The 23,067-nt window shown below is 45.5% G+C and overlaps 2 protein-coding genes and 1 long non-coding RNA gene across 4 annotated transcripts in view; 1 reads left to right on the top strand and 2 right to left on the bottom strand.

Annotated features, from left to right (window-relative positions):
- LOC149346620 (uncharacterized) overlaps positions 1-23,067 on the bottom strand; it is a 135,817-nt gene that overhangs the window by 54,898 nt on the left and 57,852 nt on the right. The window contains exon 5 of one of the 2 annotated variants that reach the window (XR_016292434.1): positions 13,609-13,860. The exons of the other annotated variant lie outside the window; for it this stretch is intronic. This is a non-coding gene — a long non-coding RNA (uncharacterized LOC149346620). The remainder of the gene's footprint in view (positions 1-13,608; positions 13,861-23,067) is intronic. 2 annotated transcript variants of the gene reach the window in all.
- The window catches only part of LOC149346623 (uncharacterized), a 42,848-nt gene that overhangs the window by 4,483 nt on the left and 15,298 nt on the right, over positions 1-23,067 (top strand). The window contains exons 3-4 of the mRNA XM_089541399.1: positions 277-297; positions 4,254-4,301. Coding sequence (XP_089397525.1) covers positions 277-297; positions 4,254-4,301 — 69 coding nt within the window. The remainder of the gene's footprint in view (positions 1-276; positions 298-4,253; positions 4,302-23,067) is intronic.
- LOC149346624 (uncharacterized) lies at positions 12,395-13,265 on the bottom strand. Its single transcript, XM_089585427.1, has one exon. The coding sequence runs from the start codon at positions 13,239-13,241 to the stop codon at positions 12,603-12,605; it is 639 nt and encodes a 212-aa protein (XP_089441553.1). The 5' UTR covers positions 13,242-13,265; the 3' UTR covers positions 12,395-12,602.

Genomic DNA, 23,067 nt, shown 5'->3' with positions numbered 1-23,067 from the left:
CGGGCCAGCACCGCCAGAACTGTTCCGCTTGAGGACGGCCGAAATCTGAATCATGTGTGAGGGTCCGGCCTGCGCGCTTTGAATCTCTTCAATCGTCGCCCATCTAGGTGGCAGGTGATACGTACTTTGGCTAGTGCTCTGTTTACGTTTATCCGCACCTGGTCGTAGGGACAACCCTTAATCTGTTAACTTTATTTCAACCAAGATTGCGGCAACGACGAACATTTACACCTCATACATGACCTTTTGTCTTTTTTCTTCTGGCTTCTTCTGCAGATGACTACGAGACTGATGAGAGTAAGCTTCCACTTTTCTGGTTGGCTCACATGCACTGAGATAACTTCGCCCATGAAATGAAGCGAAATAGCAAGCGGTTTAGCATGCCTAAGCACGCAGTATCGTGTATTAAAACTTGTTACAGTGGGCACTAAAGGTCCTCACGTGGTAAAGGCATTTAGGTCAAATGCCATTACATTAAAGACCCTTATATTAGGCCTTCTACCTCAAGGCTTTACTCTCTTCAAGCCAAAAGCCCTCAAGTAAAAGGCTTTGTGGTAAATACCTTTACCCTAAAAGCTTTTACCATACGCCTTCTAACTTAAAAGGGTTTAGTCAAAATGTTTTTACCAAAAGACCCTTGACCAAAATTCCTTTACATTGAAGGCATCTACATTGCAGGCCTTCACCTAGGTATGCCTTTGATCAAGGGATGTCAGGTGCACACACCTGTCAGGAGTTGGCATGTGGGCTGCCTGGAATCTTTTTCGAAGAATGCTCCTGGTAGTGCTATCGACCATGGCCTCCTATATTTTCTCTGCTTTGTCATCGGAGCCAGGATCCATGAATGCCAAACGTTGCACTTTTCGTCAAGGCTGGGAGCACCGCCTCTCGGCAACAACCAAAAGTAGGCGTGCGACGATGAACGAGGCGCTCGCCACGGTGAGCCACTCGCATCGCAGAGTACCAAAAACATCACGGCCGGACTCGAGCGGCGGCGGCAAAGGCCGTGCTGCCGCCTCTCCAATCCGGCCGTGTAGCGGCGCGCCTAGTTTTGCCACTGGCCGTTTCCAGGCGCGCGCATCGCAGGCAACGAGCAGCAGGCGCCCTAAAACCCTCTCCTGACCGCCTGACCTTTTTCAGTTCGCTTGCAAGGAGCGCTGGTAGCTTTGATTTTTCCTAACCGGCCGCTCCTCAGCCGATGACCAGTCATGGAAAATATAGGATGATATGCTACGGCATTAAAAGCAGCGGCTTGGGGGAAATAGTGATTTACCTGCTATTACCGGCATTCGTTATTCGGAATCAATTTTCTTTGTCACACGTTCAAAGTGTGCTTGGTTGTTCGTTGAGCAGACTGTGATCTGTCTGCGCAGTCGCAGGATAGTGCTTATTAAAATAAAATATCTGCTTTTTCTAACGTATAACCGAGAACAAGAAATGTCACTTTGATTGCCCTTTTTCCTCTGTCCACTGCACACGCAGTCATGAACCTACTACATTTTGCATCTCCGATAGCAGGAAGTATGTGCTCTTCGCTATTCTTCAATCTTGTCCTGTCTGTTTATTGGCGCTTTAAGATCCAAAATGTGTGAAATATTGACTCAAAAGATTGATTTGTGGAGTTCCTTGTCTTTTTGCCAGTCCTGTCACCTGAATCGCTGTCTCCAGCATTGGCGGATTTTTCCGGGCACGAACTGTTCACCATCCACGGTCGATTTAGGCCTGGTTAAGCCCGGCTATCGTCCTAATTAACTGCCAATTAATACTAAAGTATCAGGATGCAAAACGGAATGACAACGATGCTATTTATCTGCACATAAAGTAGTGAAATTAACAACAATTACAAGTGGGGATCGATACGGAGTATTTTACTCCGTGTGCTGTAATTATCCAATAAAGGTAAACAGCATATAAAAGAAAGTGATATAACGCTGCGTAGGACTGGCGAAGAGATGGAAGTGATCGCTTCCTCTCTGAGCGAAAATTTTTCTTGTAATAAAAAAATCCTGGTCACCCTCGTTCTTCTGTGGGGAAAGTTCAAAAATAGATGGGCACTCACGTGGTCTACAGCTTGTTCCTTCTTTCTTTCCTTCTTTCTTTCCTTCTTTCTTTCCTTCTTCCTTGCCTTCTTTCTTTCCTTCTTTCCTTCTTTCTTTCCTTCTTTCTTTCCTTCTTTCCTTCTTTCTTTCTTTCCTTCTTTCCTTCCTTCTTTCATTCCTTCTTTCCTTCCTTCTTTCCTTCTTTCTTCCTTTCTTTCTTCTTTCGTTCTTTCCTTCTTTCTTTCCTTTTTTTCCTTTCTCTCTTTCTTTCTTTCTATCTTTTTCTTTTTTCTTCCTCCCTTTCTTTCTCTCTCTCTCTCTCTCGCTATTTTCTTTCTTTCTTCCTTTCTTTCTTTCTCTTTCCTTCCTTCTTTCTTTCTTTCTCTCTTTCTCTCCTTCTTTCTCTCTTCCTTCCTTCCTTTACTTTTCTTTCCTTCTGTCTTTATTTATTTATTTGTTTCTTTATTTCTCTCTTCCTTTCTTTCTTTCCTTTTTCTTCCTTTCTCTTTCTTTCTTTCTTTCTTTCTTTCTTTCTTTCTTTCTTTCTTTCTTTCTATCTTTTTCTTTTTTTCTTCCTCCCTTTCTTCCTCTCTCTTTCTTTTTTTTTTCTCTCTCTCTTTTCTTTCTTCCTTCCTTTCTTTCTTTCATTCTCTCTTTCTCTTTCCTTCCTTCTTTCTTTCTTTCTCTCTTTCTTTCCTTCTTTCTCTCTTTCTTTCTCTCTTTCTTTCTTTCTTTCTTTCTTTCCTTCTTCCTTTCTTTCTTTCTTTCTTCCTTTCTTCCTCTTTTCCTTTCTTTCTTCCTTTTTTTTCGGCAACATTTTCCTTTCGTTACGCAGTAAACTATACGAGGGGGTACCCAAAAGAAACCGGACTAAATTTTTTGGTCGGCAAAGCTTCTGTGGTACCGCGTTTTGTCACTAGGAGCGCATAGAACGAACATTCCAGAGTCAGTAAGCCGAGTGCCGTCGTTGAAGGAGGTCAGACTAGTTTAGGCAGAGTTTTAGAGTGACGACTGTTTTGAGTGAATGTCGTTTTTGCAATGGCTGATTTTCGTGAACAGCATGCGCCGGTGAAATTCTGATTTTTGCTCGGAAAAAGCTGAATGGAAACTCTTGAAATATTAAGAAAGACGAACAAGGACGATGCTATGGGGACAACTGAAGTGTTCCTGAATCCAATCCTGAATCAAAGCAACAGTCATGCCAATGGAAAACTTCAAATTCACCTCGCCTCAAGAAAGCTAGTCAGGTGAAACCAAACCTCAAAACAATGCTGATTTGTTTTTTCGACGCGAGAGGAGTCGTCCATTGAGAATTTGTTCCGCAAGGTCAGACAGTTAGCCAGGCTTTCTACTTGGATGTTTTGAAAAGATTGGGCAACAGTGAGCGGTGGAAGCGGCCAGATTTGTGGCGGTCGGGTGACTGGTTTTTCCATCATGGCAATGCCCCTGCTCACACAGCCCTGTCTCTACGACAATTTTGGACCAAAAATGGCATGACCCCTATTCCTCAACCCTCATACTCTCCCGACCTTGCCCCGCGCTACTTTATTTGTTTCCTAGAATGAAAAGACAGGTGAATGGAAAGCGTTTCGCTGATGTTGCTGAGGTGAAGAAAAAAACGACGGAGGCACTGTCAAGCATCACAAAAGATGAATTTAAAGAATGTTTTGAAAAATGGAATGAAAGATTCGACAAGCGTATCTTTGCAAGTGGGGAATACTTTGAAGGAGATTGAAGGTCTGTGCTTAAAATGGGAACAAATAAGTTCAAACGAAAATAAGTCCGGTTTCTTTTGGGTACCCCCTCGTACTGTGAATATGGTACCACCCTGTTCCAGATTTCCGCAAACCCGCATCTGGAATAGATCCAGGGCAAAGATTAAAAGCTATAAATGATCCATAGATACTAGCCGTAAGCACAGAACAAAGCCAGTCATAGGAAGAGTGGATGCTTCACATTTTCTTCGCTCAAGACAAATCTGATAAAAAATTTGTTTACGCCGCCGCCGAAGCAAGTGATTACCTTGTCGACTGAACAGAAATTGTTTGTGTTATTATACGGTCTTGAATGGCGCGACAAACCATGCATTTTAATTTTGAAATTTTTGCCACCGTTAACAGAAGCTGGTTTAATTTTATGCAGTCTGGAGTCTAGAATTATTATATAGCCAATATTATACTGTCTCTAATGACCTATTTCCTATCCTACATGCAGCCACAGGAAAAGTGACGTACCGCACGACTATAACGCCAAGATACCCAAGTAAGTTGTGCGAGCGGTTTCTTGGCTGAGAACCTTTCTGAGGGAAACTACAAAATAACGGCGTTTTCACTTAAGATGACCTAGAAGTGACTCTTGGTTCTACTGAGGGCAAGCACGCTTTATGTTGTGCATCTCTGGCATCGCTCACGTTCCTGACAACTTGCACACAGTACAGTGAAAAAATTATACCGGGTGTGAAATTTGTGCCCGGTACACCTATGTGGATACAAAACCCTACCGGTGGCCATGTTCGCAATATCGGCTAGTTTGCTTGGCCCTCTTGCGTAAAACTGTGGAAGTTTTTTGTCCGTTGGCAGTTGTTCATCCTTCGCTCCATGACCTACCCCTGATAGCAGATAATCAGCACCATAAAACGTGATATCGCACACCTTCCTGCCAACCACGTACAATGAGGGGGTGCGAGTAACAACAGGCTACCTTGTAGAGTGTGACGAAATAACATAGACGGAAAAGGAGCGCCTTCGTCTGTGTGCCTGTTTTTTTTTCTCAAAGGGCTCATCTGCCGAAGGTATGCAGGGCAGCAATCGTCCAAATAGTTTTTCGATTGTTATGTATGAACCTAAAACCCCTGGTGCAATCACTGCTAACACTTCTTGCTCGCCTGAATGCGCCGATGAATTTAATTTATTTAGCGGTTTTTCACTCCAATAAATTTCCTTCCGATGCTGTGTTCGTATCAGGTTGCGTGGGAATCAGCAAAGCTATTCGCGTAGTTTGGATCCAGGAAAGTCGCAGTGTGACGAACGGCTTAGTTTATTATTGCATTATCACTGGAATACGAACTGTCAACGCACCCTGGTGTCGGCACCCTGGTGCCGACACCAGGGTGCGTTGACAGTTCGTATTCCAGTACCGGTACCGGAGAACCCGGTACCGGAGCCCGTCCACCAGCGCTGAGCACGCGCTGATTGGTCCCGATAGTGCAGGCGCACGCGCCGCTGCCGGGTACGGGGTGCCATCTGGCGACGTCAAGGAGATTAGCGCAGCTCATTGGCTGCGCGCGGGCTACCGGTACTCCGGTACCGGTAACGGGAACGCGGTACATGGTATGCTAGACGTGTCTAAAGAGGCGATAAAGAAATCGACCTTTCGACTTGTTGGGCCAAGGAGAGGGAGGTAGGAAGCTGGCAGTCCCGGGAAGAACCCCCCCCCCCCCCCCCCCCCCCCCCCCAAATGTAATTTCAGGAATCTCTTCGTAAAATGGATAGTGACTAAGAATGATTAAGCAAAACTGAAATTGAGAAGTAATGTCTAAGGAAGAGTGAAAATGAAAGGACAACGAATTTCTAGCAGCGATGAAGTCGGATTAAGGTTTCTACTTCTATAATAACCACAAAGAGACCTCGGTCTCCTCTCTGCCTAACGGTACTCGTCTGCAAGTTGACATAACCGGCAAATCGACGCAGCAGCTGTATAACCTGAAAAAGTCGCAACGTTCGAAAAAATTGGCGCGTACGCTGAGAAGATTTTAAGCTATATAAATCGCTGCATAGTGCACAAAGCAACCTCTCGCTAATGTATTTCTTTTCTTTCTTTCTTTCTTTATTTGAGACAATTTGGTACAAATTGGCTCAGGAGGCAATAGCAAAAGGCCCTGATGGGGCCTGACTAGGCTATGCCCCCCTGACAGCACAAGCAGCACAAGTGTACACATGATTACACATCATAAGCAGACCAAAGTAAAACATATCAATACAGAATACAGAAAGATACAGATACACACCGTGTTAGAAAAGGAAAATAACTTATTTGAACTGTAATAATACAAAAACATTTTCTCATGTACTGCATCAAGTTTACAAAAATGTTTCACCAAACAAAAATTTATAATCTGAAATGCAATCCAGTGTGCATAAGTAATGGAATATGACCTATAGTGCACGATGATAATACAACATAATACAGAGTAATAGCACCAAGAGTTGGCTCAGGAGTTTAACCCATGCACCTCCTGCTCAGATAAAAATATTGCTTTAACTTGCTTTTTTAATTGAACAGGAGACACAACAGAACTTATTAAGTTTAATATGTCAGGGTATTTGTTGAAGAGTTGTGGTATTTGCGACGATAACCTCTGTAAGCCATAGTTTGTACGTGATCTGGCCCTAACTATTTCGCTCTGTCTTAGTTCATACGGGGACTGTTTAGCTTGATAGTTTTCTTGAAATTTCGGTGTATCTGCACGGTATGGCATAGCGCTTCCAGAGATAGTTTGTTTAATCAGTTGCTTTATCTGAAGAAAGATATATCTGGTAAAATATGGGGCAGTGCTTTCCGTGTAGGGCACGTTTTCAATGGCCCGCATAGCTCGTTTTTGTAATGATAATAGGTATTTCATATTTGTCTCGGTTGTCGTTGACCACACCAGAGAGCAATAAATGAGACGCGAGTGGACAAGTGCATAATATATTTTACGTTTAACCCCAGACGGGAGAAATGATCTTATTTTATTTAGTAAACCAACTGCTCTAGCTATATCTGCTCTTAAGGCGTCGACATGAGGTGTCCATGACAGGTTTTCATGGAACACAATTCCTAGGAATTGGATCGTTGATGTGTGTTGAATGGATACTCCCTGAAATTCTATTGGTAAGGGTGGAAAATGTGTTGGTCCTTTCGACCTAAACAATAAATATTTTGTTTTTGTCGTATTCAGTTGCATCCTATTTGAGTTTAACCATGTATTTAAATTTCTAAGCCAACTATTAGCTTCCGCGCATATTTCATGTATTTTATTTCCTGAGAAAAAGACGTTTGTATCGTCTGCATACAAAACCATTTTTTTGTGCCCTTGAATATTAACAATATCATTAATGTATAGCAGAAATAATACAGGTCCAATAACAGACCCCTGGGGTACTCCATATTGAATAGTTTCCATCTCCGATTCGACTTTATTTATTATTGTGAATTGTGATCTGGAAGTTAAATAGCTCTTTATTAGAGCAAGTGCTACACCTCGGATCCCGTAATAGGGGAGTTTACGCAAAACAAGTTCATGCTGTATGCAATCAAACGCCTTTCGGAAGTCTAAAAAGATACCTAGTGTGAACAGTTTCTTTTCTATGTTATCAAGAATTTCTTCTTTAATTCTAAGGACTGTTTCCACCGACCTATTTTTGCAGAACCCATACTGCTCCTTCGTTATTATGGTGTGTGTACTTAGAAGACTGGTTATCCTATTGTTAATGATATGCTCTGCTATCTTAGAGAAGACAGAGAGGATTGATATAGTCCTGTAGTTATTTAAATCATCAAAAGAACCTCCTTCATGAATGGCTGTGATTCTCGCTAACTTCATTTTGCTTGGAAACTCGCCTGTTGTCATGATAAGGTTACAGATGTGGGCTAATGGGACTGCTGCAATACCACTCACTGCTTAAAATGGTTTTGGCTTTATGTCGTCGGGGCCCGAAGCTGAATTATCTTTCATGGACAAAATTATTCCCTGCACTTCATATTGGTCTGTTGGGGCCAAGAAAAGAGTCGAGGAGCAGTTATTGGCAGTATTGTCACGGCTTGACGTACAGGCCGGCGGCGAGAACGGGTGAAGACAGAGAGCACAGAACAAAACAGGCAGGTCCACCAGCAGCAACGTCGTCGTCGGCGCGCCGCAATCGCTACTCGTCTTTTTCTTCCACTCGCGACACTACCTCCCCCTATAAAGAAGCATCGTCCCGATGCTAACACGGAAGCAAGAGCACACGAAGGAAAACCACACGCGCGCCCAGCAACTCCTGCTGGCCAGTGTAAAAGGGAGTGGTAAAATCACTTCGGGTCCAGGCGGTCATCGCGCGTAATACGGTTTAAGCCGCACTACGTGCACTATTTCAGGGCGGGGTGAACGACGTGATGACGGTCGGGTTCCTTCGGGCAGCACCTCGTAATTAAGTTCACCGAGGCGGCGAACAACTGTACACGGGCCGAAGTAGCGCTTCATGCGTTTTTCGGAGAGACCTCGACGGCGCACCGGCGTCCACACCCAGACCTTGTCTCCAGGGTAAAAATGGACGTCGCGTCGACGGAGATTGTACCGACGAGCGTCGGCATGTTGTTGATGTTGGGTACGGAGTCTGGCGAGTTGCCGAGCTTCTTCTGCGCGCTCGCAGACTAGTCGGGCATCATCGGCGACGTCGACAGGTGGCTCGTGCGGTAGCATAGCGTCAAGCATCGTGGTGACCTGTCTTCCATGGACCAGCTGGAAAGGAGACATACCTGTCGTCTCCTGGACAGCGGTATTATAAGCGAATGTAACGTAGGGGAGTACCGCGTCCCATCTGCGGTGGGCGACATCCACGTACATGGCGATCATGTCGGCCATGGTCTTGTTCAGCCGCTCCGTCAGCCCATTCGTTTGCGGATGGTACGCAGTAGTTCGGCGGTGGCTGGTGCAGCTGAGACGGAGGATCTCCTGTGTGAGCTTGGCCAGAGACGCGGCACCCCGGTCAGTGATCAAAACGGCAGGGGCACCGTGACGGAGCACAATGCACTCAATAAAAAATTGGGCTGCCTCAACAGCTGTCGCCGACGGAAGTGCTCGGGACTCCGCGTATCGTGTTAGGTAGTCCGTCGCTATGATAACGTACCTGTTGCCCGACTGCGACGTTGGAAATGGACCAAGAAAATCCATTCCGACAGTGTGGAACGGAACAGGCGGTGGTTCGAGTGGTTGGAGAAGGCCAGCTGGTCGTATGGGCGGTGTTTTGCGCCTTTGACACTCTCGACAAGTTCTTATGTAGTGACGGACGTACTTAGGAACTTGTCGAGAGTGTCAAAGGCGCAAAATACCGCCCATACGACCAGCTGGCCTTCTCCAACCACTCGAACCACCGCCTGTTCCGTTCCACACTGTCGGAATGGATTTTCTTGGTCCATTTCCAACGTCGCAGTCGGCGCGCCGCAATCGCTACTCGTCTTTTTCTTCCACTCGCGACACTAGTGTCGCGAGTGGAAGAAAAAGACGAGTAGCGATTGCGGCGCCATATTCAAGGAGAAAATCCATTCCCAGAATAACATCTTTAGAGCAATTCTCCAATATCACGAATGTGGCGGGGCACGTCTCACCGTGGATCTCGACGCGGGCAGTGCACTTGCCAACAGGGTTTACGATGTGGCCTCCCGCGGTACGTATGGGCGGTCCGTCCCACTGGGTGGTAACCTTGCGAAGACGCCGAGAGAAACTTCAGCTGAAGACCGAGTAATCGGCGACGGTGTCCACAAGCGCCGTTACGTCGCGTCCGTCGATCAGAATGTGCACATTGCTAGAGGGTACAAAACGATTCGCGCTTCCAAGGATGCCATCGGTCGGGTTGGGACATTCCAACGTAGGCGGAGGTTCTTTACTTCGTGCGACTCCGGCAACGCCACCTCCAGGCGTCGCCGTACTCAGTTTTCCCGAAGTGGCGAAAGGCTCTCACGGCGAGACCCGCGAAAAGGGGATGGTGGGCGGCGAGGTGGCGGCGACCGGGAGGTGCGAGGAGAAGCTATAACCGGTGATGGAGAACGTCGAAGGTAGTCTTGTATGTCGCGGGGCTGTTCACCGTAGCGGGGGCACGGATCAGCCAGGTTAAAACCCCTTAGGCCAAGCTCGCGGTATGGACAGGAGCGATACATGTGGTCAGGCTCACCGCAGTGAAAACACAATGGTCGCCGCTCCGCAGTCCTCCAGATGTCGGTCTTCCTGCGTCTCGGCGGTCTCAGGCGGGCATCAGACGGGTGCAGGAACTCGCGGCGTTGAAGGCCAGAATCGGGAGCGCTCTGGACTTGGCGATGGGCGGGAGGCGGACGACGAACTGCGGCGGCGTAGCTCAGAGTTGGTGGGTCGGCTGCAGCTACAATTGGGACGTCTTCTGGCGCCAGCGTGTGTCGCAGTTCCTCGCGAACGGCCGACGCGATGGAGACAGAGGCGGGCTGCTCAGGAGAAGGGAAGAGCTTTTTCAGCTCCTCGCGGATGACGTCGCGAATTATTTCTCGAACATCGGCTAGACCAATTCCGCCCAGACCAGACGAGGCAAGACTTGAGACGGCAGGAAGGGCGCTCAGTCTCTGAAAGTGACTGGTTCTTGTCGCCAATGCGTGCTCGATATTTGTAGCTTCGGCGACAAATCCGGCTACTGTGGTCGGACGATTGCGTATGAGGCCTCCAAAGATGTCATTCCGGACACCCCTCATCAACGTCCGTGCCTTTTTCTCCTCAGTAGCCCGCGGGTCGGCGCGGGCACTCAGACGCAGCACGTCTTCGACGAAGCTACTGACGATTTCGGTGGGTCTCTGGATGCGAGCGTGGAGCAGATCTTCTGCTTGCTGTCGCCGGTGTTGGTTCGCGAACGTGTGTACCAGTTCGCTCTTGCATGTCTCCCATGATGTTAAAGAAGCCTCATGGTTCTCAAACCAATACTTTGCTGTGGCTTCCAGGGAGAAGTACAGATTCTGCAGGCATTGGTCGGGAGTCCACCCGTTATGTCGAGCTACTCTTTCATAGTGCTGGACCCAGTCTTCAACATCGTCGAGGCCATCGCCACGGAACGGTACGACAGATCTTGGAGTGACAGGCACGTAGACGATCCTCGACGCAATCGCGGGGTCGGTTTGTTGTGACTGGGACGCCATGGTGACGTTGGCTGTCCTAGATGTCCGCGATCCCTCGGGCAAGAGTCCGAATTCCGGCGCTTGGCCTTGCTGACGTCGGCTAGCGCGAGTCTCAGTTTCTGCCGAGGGCTCCTCCAAGAAAACTCGACGGCCAGGACTTAGGACGGGGCTCGAACTACGAGGCGGGGTGCGCTGCATGAGATGCGTTACCCAGCACCTCCACCAAATGTCACGGCTTGACGTACAGGCCGGCGGCGAGAACGGGTGAAGACAGAGAGCACAGAACAAAACAGGCAGGTCCACCAGCAGCCACGTCGTCGTCGGCGCGCCGCAATCGCTACTCGTCTTTTTCTTCCACTCGCGACAATATAATGTTCACAGGGTATGGCAAGGGGGACATCAGAAGAGGAACCTACTGTGAGAAAATGTTTGTTGAACAAGTTTGAGATCTCCTTTTCAGAGGCACCAAGCTTATGAAAATTAATCTTCTTGGTGCTTGGTTTATTATTTACTAATTCTCTAAATGTCTCCCACATAAGTCTGGAATTGCTGGCAGTACTAAGGAATTTGTTTATATAGTACTCAGATTTAGCTTTCTTCATGTCCTTATTCAGTTTATTGCGTGCTTTTTTATAATCACGGAGATCATTTGCATCTCTAGTGTTTAAAAATCTTTGGAAGAGGTTGTCACGAGATTTCATCCTCTCGTACAGTTCCATAGTTATCCATGGTTTCCGCAGTTTCCTGCGCTTTTTTTAAGCTTGAGGGGGAACACTGCTCGTAAAGGGACATAAATGATGATATGAACACATTGTAAGACTTATTGGATTCAGTTTCAACTAATACGTCATTCCAATCAAAATTTGACACAAGGTGTACAAACTTTTCCACGTTCCGCTCAGAGTATATTCTTTGCAAGAGCTCTTCATTTGATCGAGTTGGTGGATTCCCAGGTAGAAAACAAAATATTGGGAAATGGTCACTTATATCTGATTTTAAAGCACCCGCTTTGACATCCTCAAAATCAAAACTCGTGATACAGAGGTCAAGTGTCGTTTCCTTGGTCAATGTTACTCTTGTTGGTACACTGATTACATTGCAGCACATATATGCGTCTAAAATTTATTTGAAATTTTTGTACATTGGGTTGTCAGCGGATACATTGATGTTGAAATCAACAACCATAACAATTTGAAGATTTAGTTGAGAGCCTTTTTCTAGCAACCTTTCTGTAAAGGATAAAAAATCTTTGAAATAAGCACATAGGGGTCTGTATACAACAGAAAACAATATATCTGAGCATTCTATGGCTATACATTCATGACTCTCATCTATTACCTTAAATTCAGAAACTATTTTATACTGCAAATCAGAGCGGACATATATACACACACCACCACCCCGTTTTTCTGAACGAGATGCTAAGACACAGTCTTATCCATCAAGTGGCAGATATTCCTCCTCGGATGAGAGCCATATTTCGGTGAAACAAATAAAATCAAAAGAATGATTCATGGCAGACAGGAGTATCTGAATTTCATCAAACTTGTTACGTAAACTTCTCGCATTTAGGTGAAACGCCGACAGTTTACAGTTCTTATTTAACTGCGGAACAACTTGAGAAAATTCAGAAACTGAAAACAACATTTCAAATTATAATAGCCAAGGATTGCACTGCATCTAGCTATTACATCATGTGAGGCGGTCCAGGTCTTCCTTCTCGCGGATAACAATCGCGCTTTCACCGCTTGCGCGCCTCACTAGGACTTTGCCGTTGACGTGCCATACAAATTTATAGCCTGAAACGGCTGCCCATTCCTTTTCTGTGGTAAGGAGGTTGCGGGAGTGTCTGGTCATGTTCTCGCAGATATATGTGTTATCAGTTACGTCATTCAACTCCTTGTTTGACAGCCAGTTATCACGTATTTCTTGGGACTGAAACCGGACAATTACGCCGGGCGTCTTGCCTGCTTTCGCACGTAGCCTGTGTACCTTTGTGATGTCGTTTCGGGTCACCGGCGGCACTTTAAGTTTCAGTGCTACTTCGTTCACTTTCTTCAAAAGATCTTCGTTTTCGCTAGCGGGGATGCCATGTATTTCAAGGTTTAGGCGCCGGCTGCGGAATTCGAGATTATCTAGGTCTTGTTTGATTTCAGTCAAGTCTTTACTAGGGCACTCTTTCTCGAGTTCATTCACTCTTTTCGTCAGATCTTTTGTCAAATTTTCTTGAGTAAGTAGCCTTGTCTGGAATTCGTCAAACTTATCTGACAGCATCTGCACTGAACTTTCCAAGCCTGCTACTTTGCTAGGCAATGCTAGGATTGCATCCATTTTTCGTTCCAGTGAGATTAGGTGTTCCGCTATGGTTTTTTCAATTTTTTGTCCTTCAGCAGCTAACTCTGAGGTCTCATTTTTAGCCTTATCACCTTTACAAGTGCAATATTTCCATTTCCATGCCTTCTTTAGCTTTTTTTCGCGTTGTATGTTTCTTCAGTTACATTGGAGCATTCATCCAAATGAAAGAGAAATTTGCGCTCACAGCATCCGAGTTGAATGTCATCCTCGTCAAATTCTCGTCTGCACGAACAACAACGCAACTGGGACATGGCTATCTAGAACAGACACTGTTTAACATAGGGACAACTTGTGGCAGCAGCGGCAGAGAGCAAGGTACTTAAAGGCAAAAAAAGCCACCAACCTGCAAAATTGAGAGCAAAGCTCAGTTGGGTCCGTACTGCGCTGCCGCTGCTGCCAAACGACGGGCTATGCCCCTCGTTGATTATCAGTTGGCGGTGACGTCGCTTGTAAGAAGGTGATGTCGCTCCCAATTTGGCCTTCACTTGTAACTGCTGGAGACAGGAGCGGATTGGCACAACAGTTGCAGTCGAGAGAATGGTGGTTCAGATTTTCTCCAGTTGAGGCGGAAGGGTTCCTTGCACAGGAGTACGTTCTGCAAAATTGAGAGCAAAGCTCAGTTGCGTCCGTTCTGCGCTGCCGCTGCTGCCAAAACGCGTTATGCAATTAAATGCCACTGTTGCAAAATTCAAGCCGAGCGTAATATGAAGCGTGCACCTACTAACATTGATGCATCTACCTAAGTCATACCCAGCAATGCTGAACAAAAGCATTTTCGAACTGGAAAGAGTTTCGTAAATGCAATTGCTTCATAGATTTTAAGATGGTCCTATAATTATCAGTGTATATCCTCACATCTCCCGTCGTCAGGTTTGTATTTTTTCGCTGTTAACGTTTTCGCTATTCTAAAAAGAAACACCATAGGTTTCTATGATAGTCTCAACTGCTCGATGCAAGATATGGCAAAACTTTGAAAGAAAGATCTTGCTTGACGTCGTAAGAATGGACCATTACCTTCAATATTTCCGCACCAGTACCTTCCAATTTTCCAATATCCAAAATTATTTTCCAAGAACGTTTCGATCTAGACCATTCAGCAAAAAAAAAGTGCGCAATCATACGATGTGACGCGGCAAGTACGCGTTTGCAGTATTGGTTGTAGGTGAGTAGCGGCGGAGGCCTGATGGAGAGGGCAAAGGCGAGAAAAAGATGGAAAGGAGGTGGAGAGGACAGAGGGATATGTAGTGGCCAGGGAAGAATGAAAAGAGGGTTAGAGAGGGTGTTCGTTGGAGGCGACTGGCGGGGAGACAGAAAAAGCAGTCTGAAATGAGCTGAGAGTGGCTTGGGGGTATGGCGTTCCACGCAGTGATTTATGGACAGGATTATGCCACTCGGCAAAGCTAGGGAAAAACTTGCGGTAAGGGATACTCTACGGCATGAACCGCATCGGTCGCCTTGGACTTTTCATTTTCTTCTTTCCGCTTTAACATGGGCAGGAAAAAAAATTGTCAGTGTATTTGAGTAGCTACGTCAAACGCGAATAGGGTCCGCTAGAACTTCGGTTTCGTTGTTCAAGACCATTGTTCACGGATAAAAGCTGATCGGACGCGATAATCTGTTGATTTCCATATATTCGAAACTTCCTTTTCTGCACTGTAATCATAGATCGCTTGGACTTCCTCTTATCAATCCTGGCGCAGCAGTAAAGCGATGCGCCACTGCCCTGGGATGGCAGCTCCTGTCACTGGGGGGCCTTGTGCGACCCACATTGCTCTTCCCGAGCGAACAATCATGAAATTAGCTGCCAACCTCCACTGCAGTCAGTTTTCCGCAATCAGGTGGGCTGGTGGCCAGGTATGTATATATATATAGCAGATAAGTGAAGGGGTATGAGGGGCTCGTTATACATTTTTTTAAGAGAAGCCAACAGCCAGAGAAATCAAGGAACAAAGGGGATTTTTTAAAATTAGTTTATTTATTTTGTGGTGTTGATGAATTTAGAATAGTACTGAATAAGTCATCGCTTAAAGTTAATTGATTAGAAAAGCAGAAGAAAAAACAACCACATGCCGCCGGTGGGATCCGAACCCATGACCTCCGAATTACGCGTCCGGTGCTCTACCTCTGAGCTACGGCGACGGCTGTCAAATCTTCTGCTTTCGGGGGTATTTATGTTTACAAATAACCTAACCTTGAGAGTGTTCATCAGCACCACCCACGTTCGTATGCGGCGTACGTAGCACGTCATGAATTACCGCCAGTGTGACTTAGAACGTCATCGAACGGCGAGGGTGGACGCTGTGTGAGAACCCTCTTATGCTTCCTATGGCGTGAAGGCTGCCAGAACCGAGGCCCTCGCTAAGCAATTAAGCAGATAAGTGAAGGGGAATGAGGGGCTCGTTAAACATTTTTTTTAAGAGAAGCCAACAGCCAGAGAAACCAAGGAACACACGGGATTTTTTATTTAGTTTATTTATTTTGTGGTGTTGATAAATTTAGAATAGTACTGAATATGTCGTCGCTTAAAGTTAATTGATTAGAAAAGCAGAAGAAAAAACCACATGTCGCCGGTGCGATCCGAACCCACGACCTCCGAATTACGCGTCCGGTGCTCTACCTGTGACCTACAGCGACCTCTGAGCTACCTCTGAGCTACCTGTAAGCAGTCAAGTACTTCATGCTCTCGCAACCAATTTATATATATATATATATCCTCGTGGGTTCGGATTCCACCGGCGGCATGTGGTTGTTTTTTCTTCTGCTTTTCTAATCAATTAACTTTAAGCGATGATATATTCAGTACTATTCTAAATTTATCAACACCACAAAATAAACTAAATTAAAAAAATACCCTGTGTTCCTTGGTTTCCCTACTGAAAAATCCGGTATGAATTTTATACCGGAACCGCATACCGGGTTATTGTACAGGATTTGCGATACCGGATTACCGGAATATCCTGTATGAAACAGGACAGTCCTGTATAATACAGGACTCTCCTGTTTTGTACAGGATACTCCGGTAATCCGGTATCGCAAATCCTGTACAATAATCCGGTATGCGGTTCCGGTTTAAAATTCATACCGGATTACAGGACAGTCCTGTATTCTACAGGCTAGGCCCGTATTATACAGGAGGGCCCTGTATCACAGGACAAAGGCAGGAATAAAATGCTTCAAATATATTCCACTTGGACTAAATCTGCCCAAAAACCGGGGCCATAAGTGTACGTGCCAAATGCTGCAATATACAGAGCCTCAGAAACTGGTAATCTGCGATTATCAGCGGCTCGTATTGCAGTCGATGTGCAATTGTGTTATTTTCTCCCAGCTTTTACCAAGTATTGATAGCTTGGTGAGTATTATAATGCATCAAAAACTCCAAAAGATGTTTATTTTTTTCGCATGTCTTGAACCAGCTCACATAGGTAATAATTTAACTCTTTGCGACGATCTACCGGCGCTGGGGTCTCTACAGGGCGCTGGCCAATGAAGTAGTGAAAAGCACCTGCAGAAAAGAAAATATGATTGGTAGAACATAATGCCCCCACCTTATCATTTAATTGGGCACTGACACACAACATAATGCATTGAGCACTGTGACATGCAACTTACGGCCAATGGCTTGTAGCTTTTCAGGGGTCATTGGCTGCCTGCCCACTGTCGAGGCTTCTGACTTCAGGTTCCGATGGCAAGCTTGCCCTGTAACGCTCCTTTCCAGGAGTTGTGGAGTCGTCCAAAGGCTGCGTCCTTGCAGAAACGCGAATCTTTGGGTGCCACCATAACTGCTGCCCACGTTGCTGAAGGAATAAAAATTCCATTCCCGAGGTGGACCTGTATGCAATAATTACAAATGCATACCCCAGTAGCACAAACGGGGCTCTGAATTGCGGGCCCTCGTGGGCCCAGACAAGCCACAGACAAGCAAGGCGTCTCAAGACGCCAGGCCCTGAGCATTGGCAATGCTCAGTATCGTGACTGCATCTCACGCCTTCCATATTTGAATCAATAATGTATTGAAAATCTGCGTCGTAACATTGTTGGTGTGTAAACAGGTTGCTCGGACGATTCCGATGCTTGCGTGGTCATCCTCCATTATTTACGGCACATACCGCAGCATCGATGCGATGCTTGATGTTTGTTCAAGGGCTTGAGCCGCTCCCCCTCAGGACGCTTATCGATGATTGCTCTCGCACGTGTACACCACATGCCTCTGTAAAGAAAGAATACAAACTATAAAACTAATTTTAGTCGTGTAATCATGAAGGACAAGCAATTTCGGAATGTAACTGAAAGAAAATTTTGCGCTATTTCGTATATGTTTCCTTTAACGAAGCATATACTTCGCTATATACCCTGTAAGCAGTCAAGTACTTCATGCTCTCGCAACCTATATATATATATATATATATATATATATATATATATATATATCCTCGTTAGACCCAACCAAAAGTACGGCTTGACCGCGTTAATCCACAAAGATATATCAAGCCTCAGTGGTGCAATGAATGTACACGCAAAATTTGGCAGCCGTAGGCCAAGTATTTCTTCACTTACGGGTTTTCTCCATGCTCTCTGCTACTGGCCTCTGAGCTTACATAAACGTGCGACAATGTTTCATGGCGTATAATTAGCTGAATACATGCATGAAAGAATCTGTATATAAATGAAAGTGACAAGAAATCGCGTGAAAAAGCACGAGAATCTTGGGAGCAGCTTGGGCGCTGGGAACAGAAATCTGGTTTAGTCGAATCAACCAACTTGGAAGGCTGCTCAGAGCGCTCCTATTGTTTCACACTAGTTGAAGAGCTGGCCACGTGGTAGTATATTGAGTACTCTTTGACTTCGAATGGCACTTGCGCTGCGGGAGTGATGAATTTTTCAAGAATTGCGTAAAAGACAAATGTGCATTATAGTGTACGCGGAGTCATACGAGTTTATATATATATATATATATATATATATATATATATATATATATATATATATATATATATATATATATATACAGGGTGTTCTTTTTAGAAGGTCCAAAATTTTTAAAGAAAGGTAAATTCCTTTAGATTTATTTTAACCCTGGGGCTATACTGAGGGCTACGGCGGACACAAAGGAAAGAGGCAAACTACTTTAATTAGTTCGCTGATTAACTGATTACGTTAATTAACTTTTATAATTTTTATTTTAGGGGATATGTTGTATTAGCAGAATTGGAGATAATCTTCCAAACAGTCCAGCCAAGAAAAAAGATTTTCATGAAAAATTTTTTTGCGCGCGTAACGAAGCGAGAAAAAGTCTCCCTGGTACGCAGCTTCACACTGTAACACAGCATCTGTGAGCGCTCGCTCCGCCCTGCACTTTGTGTCAATGCGTTTTTGTTCCAGCGCGGCATTCCATGAGGCCGCGGAGCGAAGCGAGATAAGCAGCGATAGCGCAGGCCGCCAGTCCGGGACGCTTGACGCAAAGCGCAGGGCGGAGTGAATTACGTCAGAGGCGCTCCCGCCGCTGCGTTACGGTGTGAAGTTGCCTACCAGGGTGACTTTTTCGCGCCTCGTAACGTGCATGAAAAATTTTTAATTAAAATTGTTTTTTCTTGGTTGGACTGTTTAGAGGACGATCTCCAATTCTGCGAATACAACATATCCCCTAAAACAAAAATTGGAAAAGTTAATTAACATACTTAGTTAATCAGCGAACTAATTAAAACAGTTTTCCTCTTGCCTGGCACCCGCCGTAGCCTCCAGTATAGCCCCAGTGCTAAAATAAATCTAAAGCAGTTTACCTTTTTTTAAAAATTTTGGACCTTCTAAAAAAAACACCCTGTATATATATATATATATAGAAAAAGGGGGGGGGGTTACACCTTTGCAATTATCTTCATTTAATACCGACAGTTTCGAACGGAGGACCGTCCTTCCTCAGGGTGTATATACATATATATATATATATATATAGCACAGTAAGGTAAACGTACTTGGTTGCTAGTTTAAAATAAGATGCGAAATTGAGAAACGCTTCGTTTATTGGGAGTCGACGTTTCGGACAGAGCCTGTCCTTTTTCAAGACTGAGGTTACATGGTTCTTGCTTCTCTTCTTAAAGGGTCTCCATCTGTACACGTGTTCGACACCTGAGCCAAAACAAGCCGACACTGCAGAAGGAAGAACGGCTCAGGGAAGAGAAAAAAAAGAAAAAATTAACAAAAAATACACAAACGGGGCAGGGGGTGGGGAGGGTAAATGTCGTCGCCCGCCACCCACGTATGCGGTCGCGGGGAGAAAAGAAAAAAAGGAAAAAAGGGGGAAAAAAAAGGAAGAGCGGGAGGGGAATATGGACAGAGAACTGAGTCCTAACACAGCGGACAGCTAGCAAAGTGTATAGAGACAAACAGTGGCCGACGCACAGCATAGATTTGAGGTGCACTCAAATGTTGTCCACTTAAACGAGTAAACAAGATACAATGGCGCAAAAGGGCGGGGAAAAAAAAAGACTTCCGCCATGTGCAACTTCTTTGGCAGGATGAGTCAAGGCGGGCAGAGTGGAATTTAACGAGACACACGTGGAGTGTACCTGCACACACCCACACAGGCAACAAAAAAAGGAAAAGAAAAGGCCGGAAACGGAGGCGACTTTGGGGAAGAATCGTCGCGTGGGGCCACTATGAATGGCGGGGGTGCTTAAGTTCTTTGACGGCGCCGCTCTCGTCAAGATGGTCGAACGGGGGAAGGTAAGAACGCTGTGGGCGATGAGGCCATCGGTGTAAGCGTATGGGAGAAAGCTTGCGAGGCCTGTCAGGCCGGAAATCCAAGGTCAGTACTGGATTTGAGGGGGCGTATTGAAGACAAAGCGCCCAGGTTCTCATTAATGCCTTGGGCAATTTTTCCAAACTTATAAATAAAGTACGACTCGCGTTGCTCCCGCTCCCGGGTGTTGTTGAACCCACCCTGTAAGACTGTTAATTTAAGTGCTTCAAATGGGTGTTTTTTGTCATTAATGTGTTTTGACAAGGGGAGGTTAGGTAGAGATAGGGCATGAGCGCGGTGGTTATTAAAGCGAAATCGTAGAGGGTTAACCGTCTGCCCAATGTACTGCATACTGCACACACCACATTCTAGGAGGTAGATAACGTTGGAGGAGTCACAATTAAAGTCGCCATTGATTTTCCATTTAAGGCCTGAGGCTGTGCTTATCGCACAGCTGGTTGTTTGCATATGTTTGCAGACGTGGCATCTACTTTTGGCGCAGGGTCGGCAACCCAACCCAAGGTGGTTATGTGTTTTTGAGTGTACGAGAATGTTTTGAATGTTTTTCGGTCGCCTGTAGACTACGTGAGGGGGAGTAGTGAAAATTTTTGCGAGGCGCTCGCTTTGTTCGAGAATGTTGAAATGTTTTTTAAGGATTTTGTTTACGTTGGGGGGATTACCTGTGTAGGTGAGTACCAAGTTTGCCCGGTGATCTGTTTCTTCGCTGCGTCGACGTCCATCTAGTATTTCCTCTCGGTTGAGTTTAGATGCCCTTTCAATTGCATCGTCGACAATGGCGGGGGGATATCTTTGCTTGGTGAGGACCTCTCGCATGCGATTGGAATTTCTCTCGAAGTCTTGATCTTGTGAACAGATTCTTTTAAATCGGTGTGCCTGAGAGTATGGAATACTTGTTTTGGAGTGGCGAGGGTGACAACTTTGAAAGTGTAAGTATTGTTGACGGTCCGTCGGTTTTCTATATACGCTGGTGTTAAGTGAGCCTTCCGTTACCGAAATCTCGACATCTAGGAAGTTAATTGAGGTGTGGGAGTACGCGTGAGTGAATGATATGTTGGGGTGGACAAGGTTGAATTGTTCAATAAAATGTAGGAGTTCTTGCTCTGTGTCAGTCCAAATTAGAAAAATGTCATCCAAATAGCGTTTGTATAGGATGGGCTTGATGAGAGAATCTTGCAAGAATTTAGATTCAATACTATGCATGAAGATGTTGGCGTAGGCGGGGGCCATCCTTGTACCCATGGCTGTGCCATTAATTTGTAAGTAGTGTTGATTGTTGAATTCAAAGTTGTTGTATTCGAGTACGATTTTCGCAAGTATTTCTAGAACACGTGTGGCAGGAGACTCCTCTTTTCTATCTTGTCTGTACGCTTCGGTCAGAGATCTGATGCCATCGGAATGAGGAATATTAGTGTAGAGTGAGATTACATCTAATGTTACCAGAAAGGCACCTTCCGGAAGTTTAAGGCCCTCTATTTCGCGAAGGAAATGGTTTGTGTCTCGTATGTAGGATGGGTGTGTTGTTGGAATATGCCTGATTAGTGTGTCAATGTAACTGGAAATTGGTTCTGTAATCGTGCCAATGCCAGATACTATAGGGCGGCCAGGATTATCCTTTTTGTGGATTTTCGGTAGTAAGTAAAATCGACCTGGCGACGGGTGTGGTGCGAGGAGGGCTTTAGATAACCTTAGGGTTATGTCCCCTTTTTGCGCAAGCTGATCCAGAGTCTCTGCTATATATTGTTGGTGTTGTGGAGTTGGGTCTTTTTCAAGAAGCTGGTAGAAGCAAGTGTTAGAGAGTTGTCTCAAGCCTTCCTCAATGTATGCTTCACTATCCATTACTACTATACCGCCTCCTTTATCTGCTGGCTTTATGGTTATATCTGTCCGTCTGCTGAGAGCCTTCAATGCATCCCGTTCTTTTTTGGACAGGTTCGGTCTCCCTGGAGTGTGGCTTTTGTAAGCGTGAATTATGTCGTTCTGGACCGCATTAATATACATATCCAAGTGTTTGTCTCTTCCCATGGTAGGAGTCCAGTGTTGGTTTGTAACGCAGAATTCTCTGCTGTCTGCACTAAGTTGGGGCCTGTCACAAAAGTATTCTTTCAGTCGCAACATTCGTGCAAAATTGTCCAAATCTTTTAAAACTGAGAATTCATTGTATTTACTTGTGGTGGGGCAGAACGTAAGACCTCGAGAAAGAACTGATTTCTCGTCAATTGTTAGGGCGCTGGATGATAGATTAATAATGCTATCCTGGAAACCGGACCCAGAGCTTGTAGCAACGGGTTTATCATTAGTGGCTGCTCCCGTTCCAGAGCGTTCTGCTTGTGTTGTCGGTATTAATGTCGTTTGTGTCGTTGCGTTGAATTTGTTGTTGGGGCTTGCCGTAACAATGGGGTGATTATTAGTAGCTACCTCCGTTTCGGATTCTTCGCGTTCAGCTGGGTTTGTCCACGCGAGGTGTGGAATCCCGTCCCTAATGAATTTTTTGCGTTTTATCTCGCGTACCTCGCGGGTTCTCTTTTCCTCAAAGAGCGTAAGTTCGGTGGCCTCAGGCGCGGTTAGGGGAATGTGTTGACGAGCACGACTCTCTTCTTTTTTCAGAGCCCCCAAGACCCTCTCAAAATGGCCAATCGTAACTCCAAGCAAATCCAAAGAGGCAGATTCTAGTACACGATTCCAATTATCCTTTTCCTCATCACACAGGTTACCCATTGATGGTGTTAGTGAAATTTGTAAACCTTTTGGTGCGATTTTGGATTGCATATAGATCTTTAGGCTATGGATATGGAGTTCGTGCCTTATTCGTTTATCCACGATTTTTCTCAACTTTAAAAATTTGGAATTATTTGAGGGGGGCTGTCGGTAGGGTGAGAAAGAGAGAGTCGGCGTACTCACGCGGCCTGATTGTCAGTGTTGACGAACGCGTTGTGCTGAACCACATCGCTTTCGGAGATCGTAGCGAGACAGAGGGGTGCTTCGGATTTCCGGTCTCGAGCTGGTGTCGGCACCCATGTGGCCTTCCACAGTGGAAGGCGTTTG

This window comes from Amblyomma mixtum, chromosome 4 (genome assembly GCF_055824585.1).
Source record: "Amblyomma mixtum isolate Tamu chromosome 4, ASM5582458v1, whole genome shotgun sequence".
NCBI lineage: Eukaryota > Metazoa > Arthropoda > Arachnida > Ixodida > Ixodidae > Amblyomma > Amblyomma mixtum.
The sequence above is the reverse complement of the archived record's forward strand: the minus strand, read 5'-3'. Positions and strand labels throughout refer to the sequence as shown.

Excerpts from the sequence above, each read along its gene's own strand:
- LOC149346624 (XM_089585427.1), bottom strand. The coding sequence starts at position 13,241 with ATGGATGCAATCCTAGCATTGCCTAGCAAAGTAGCAGGCTTGGAAAGT.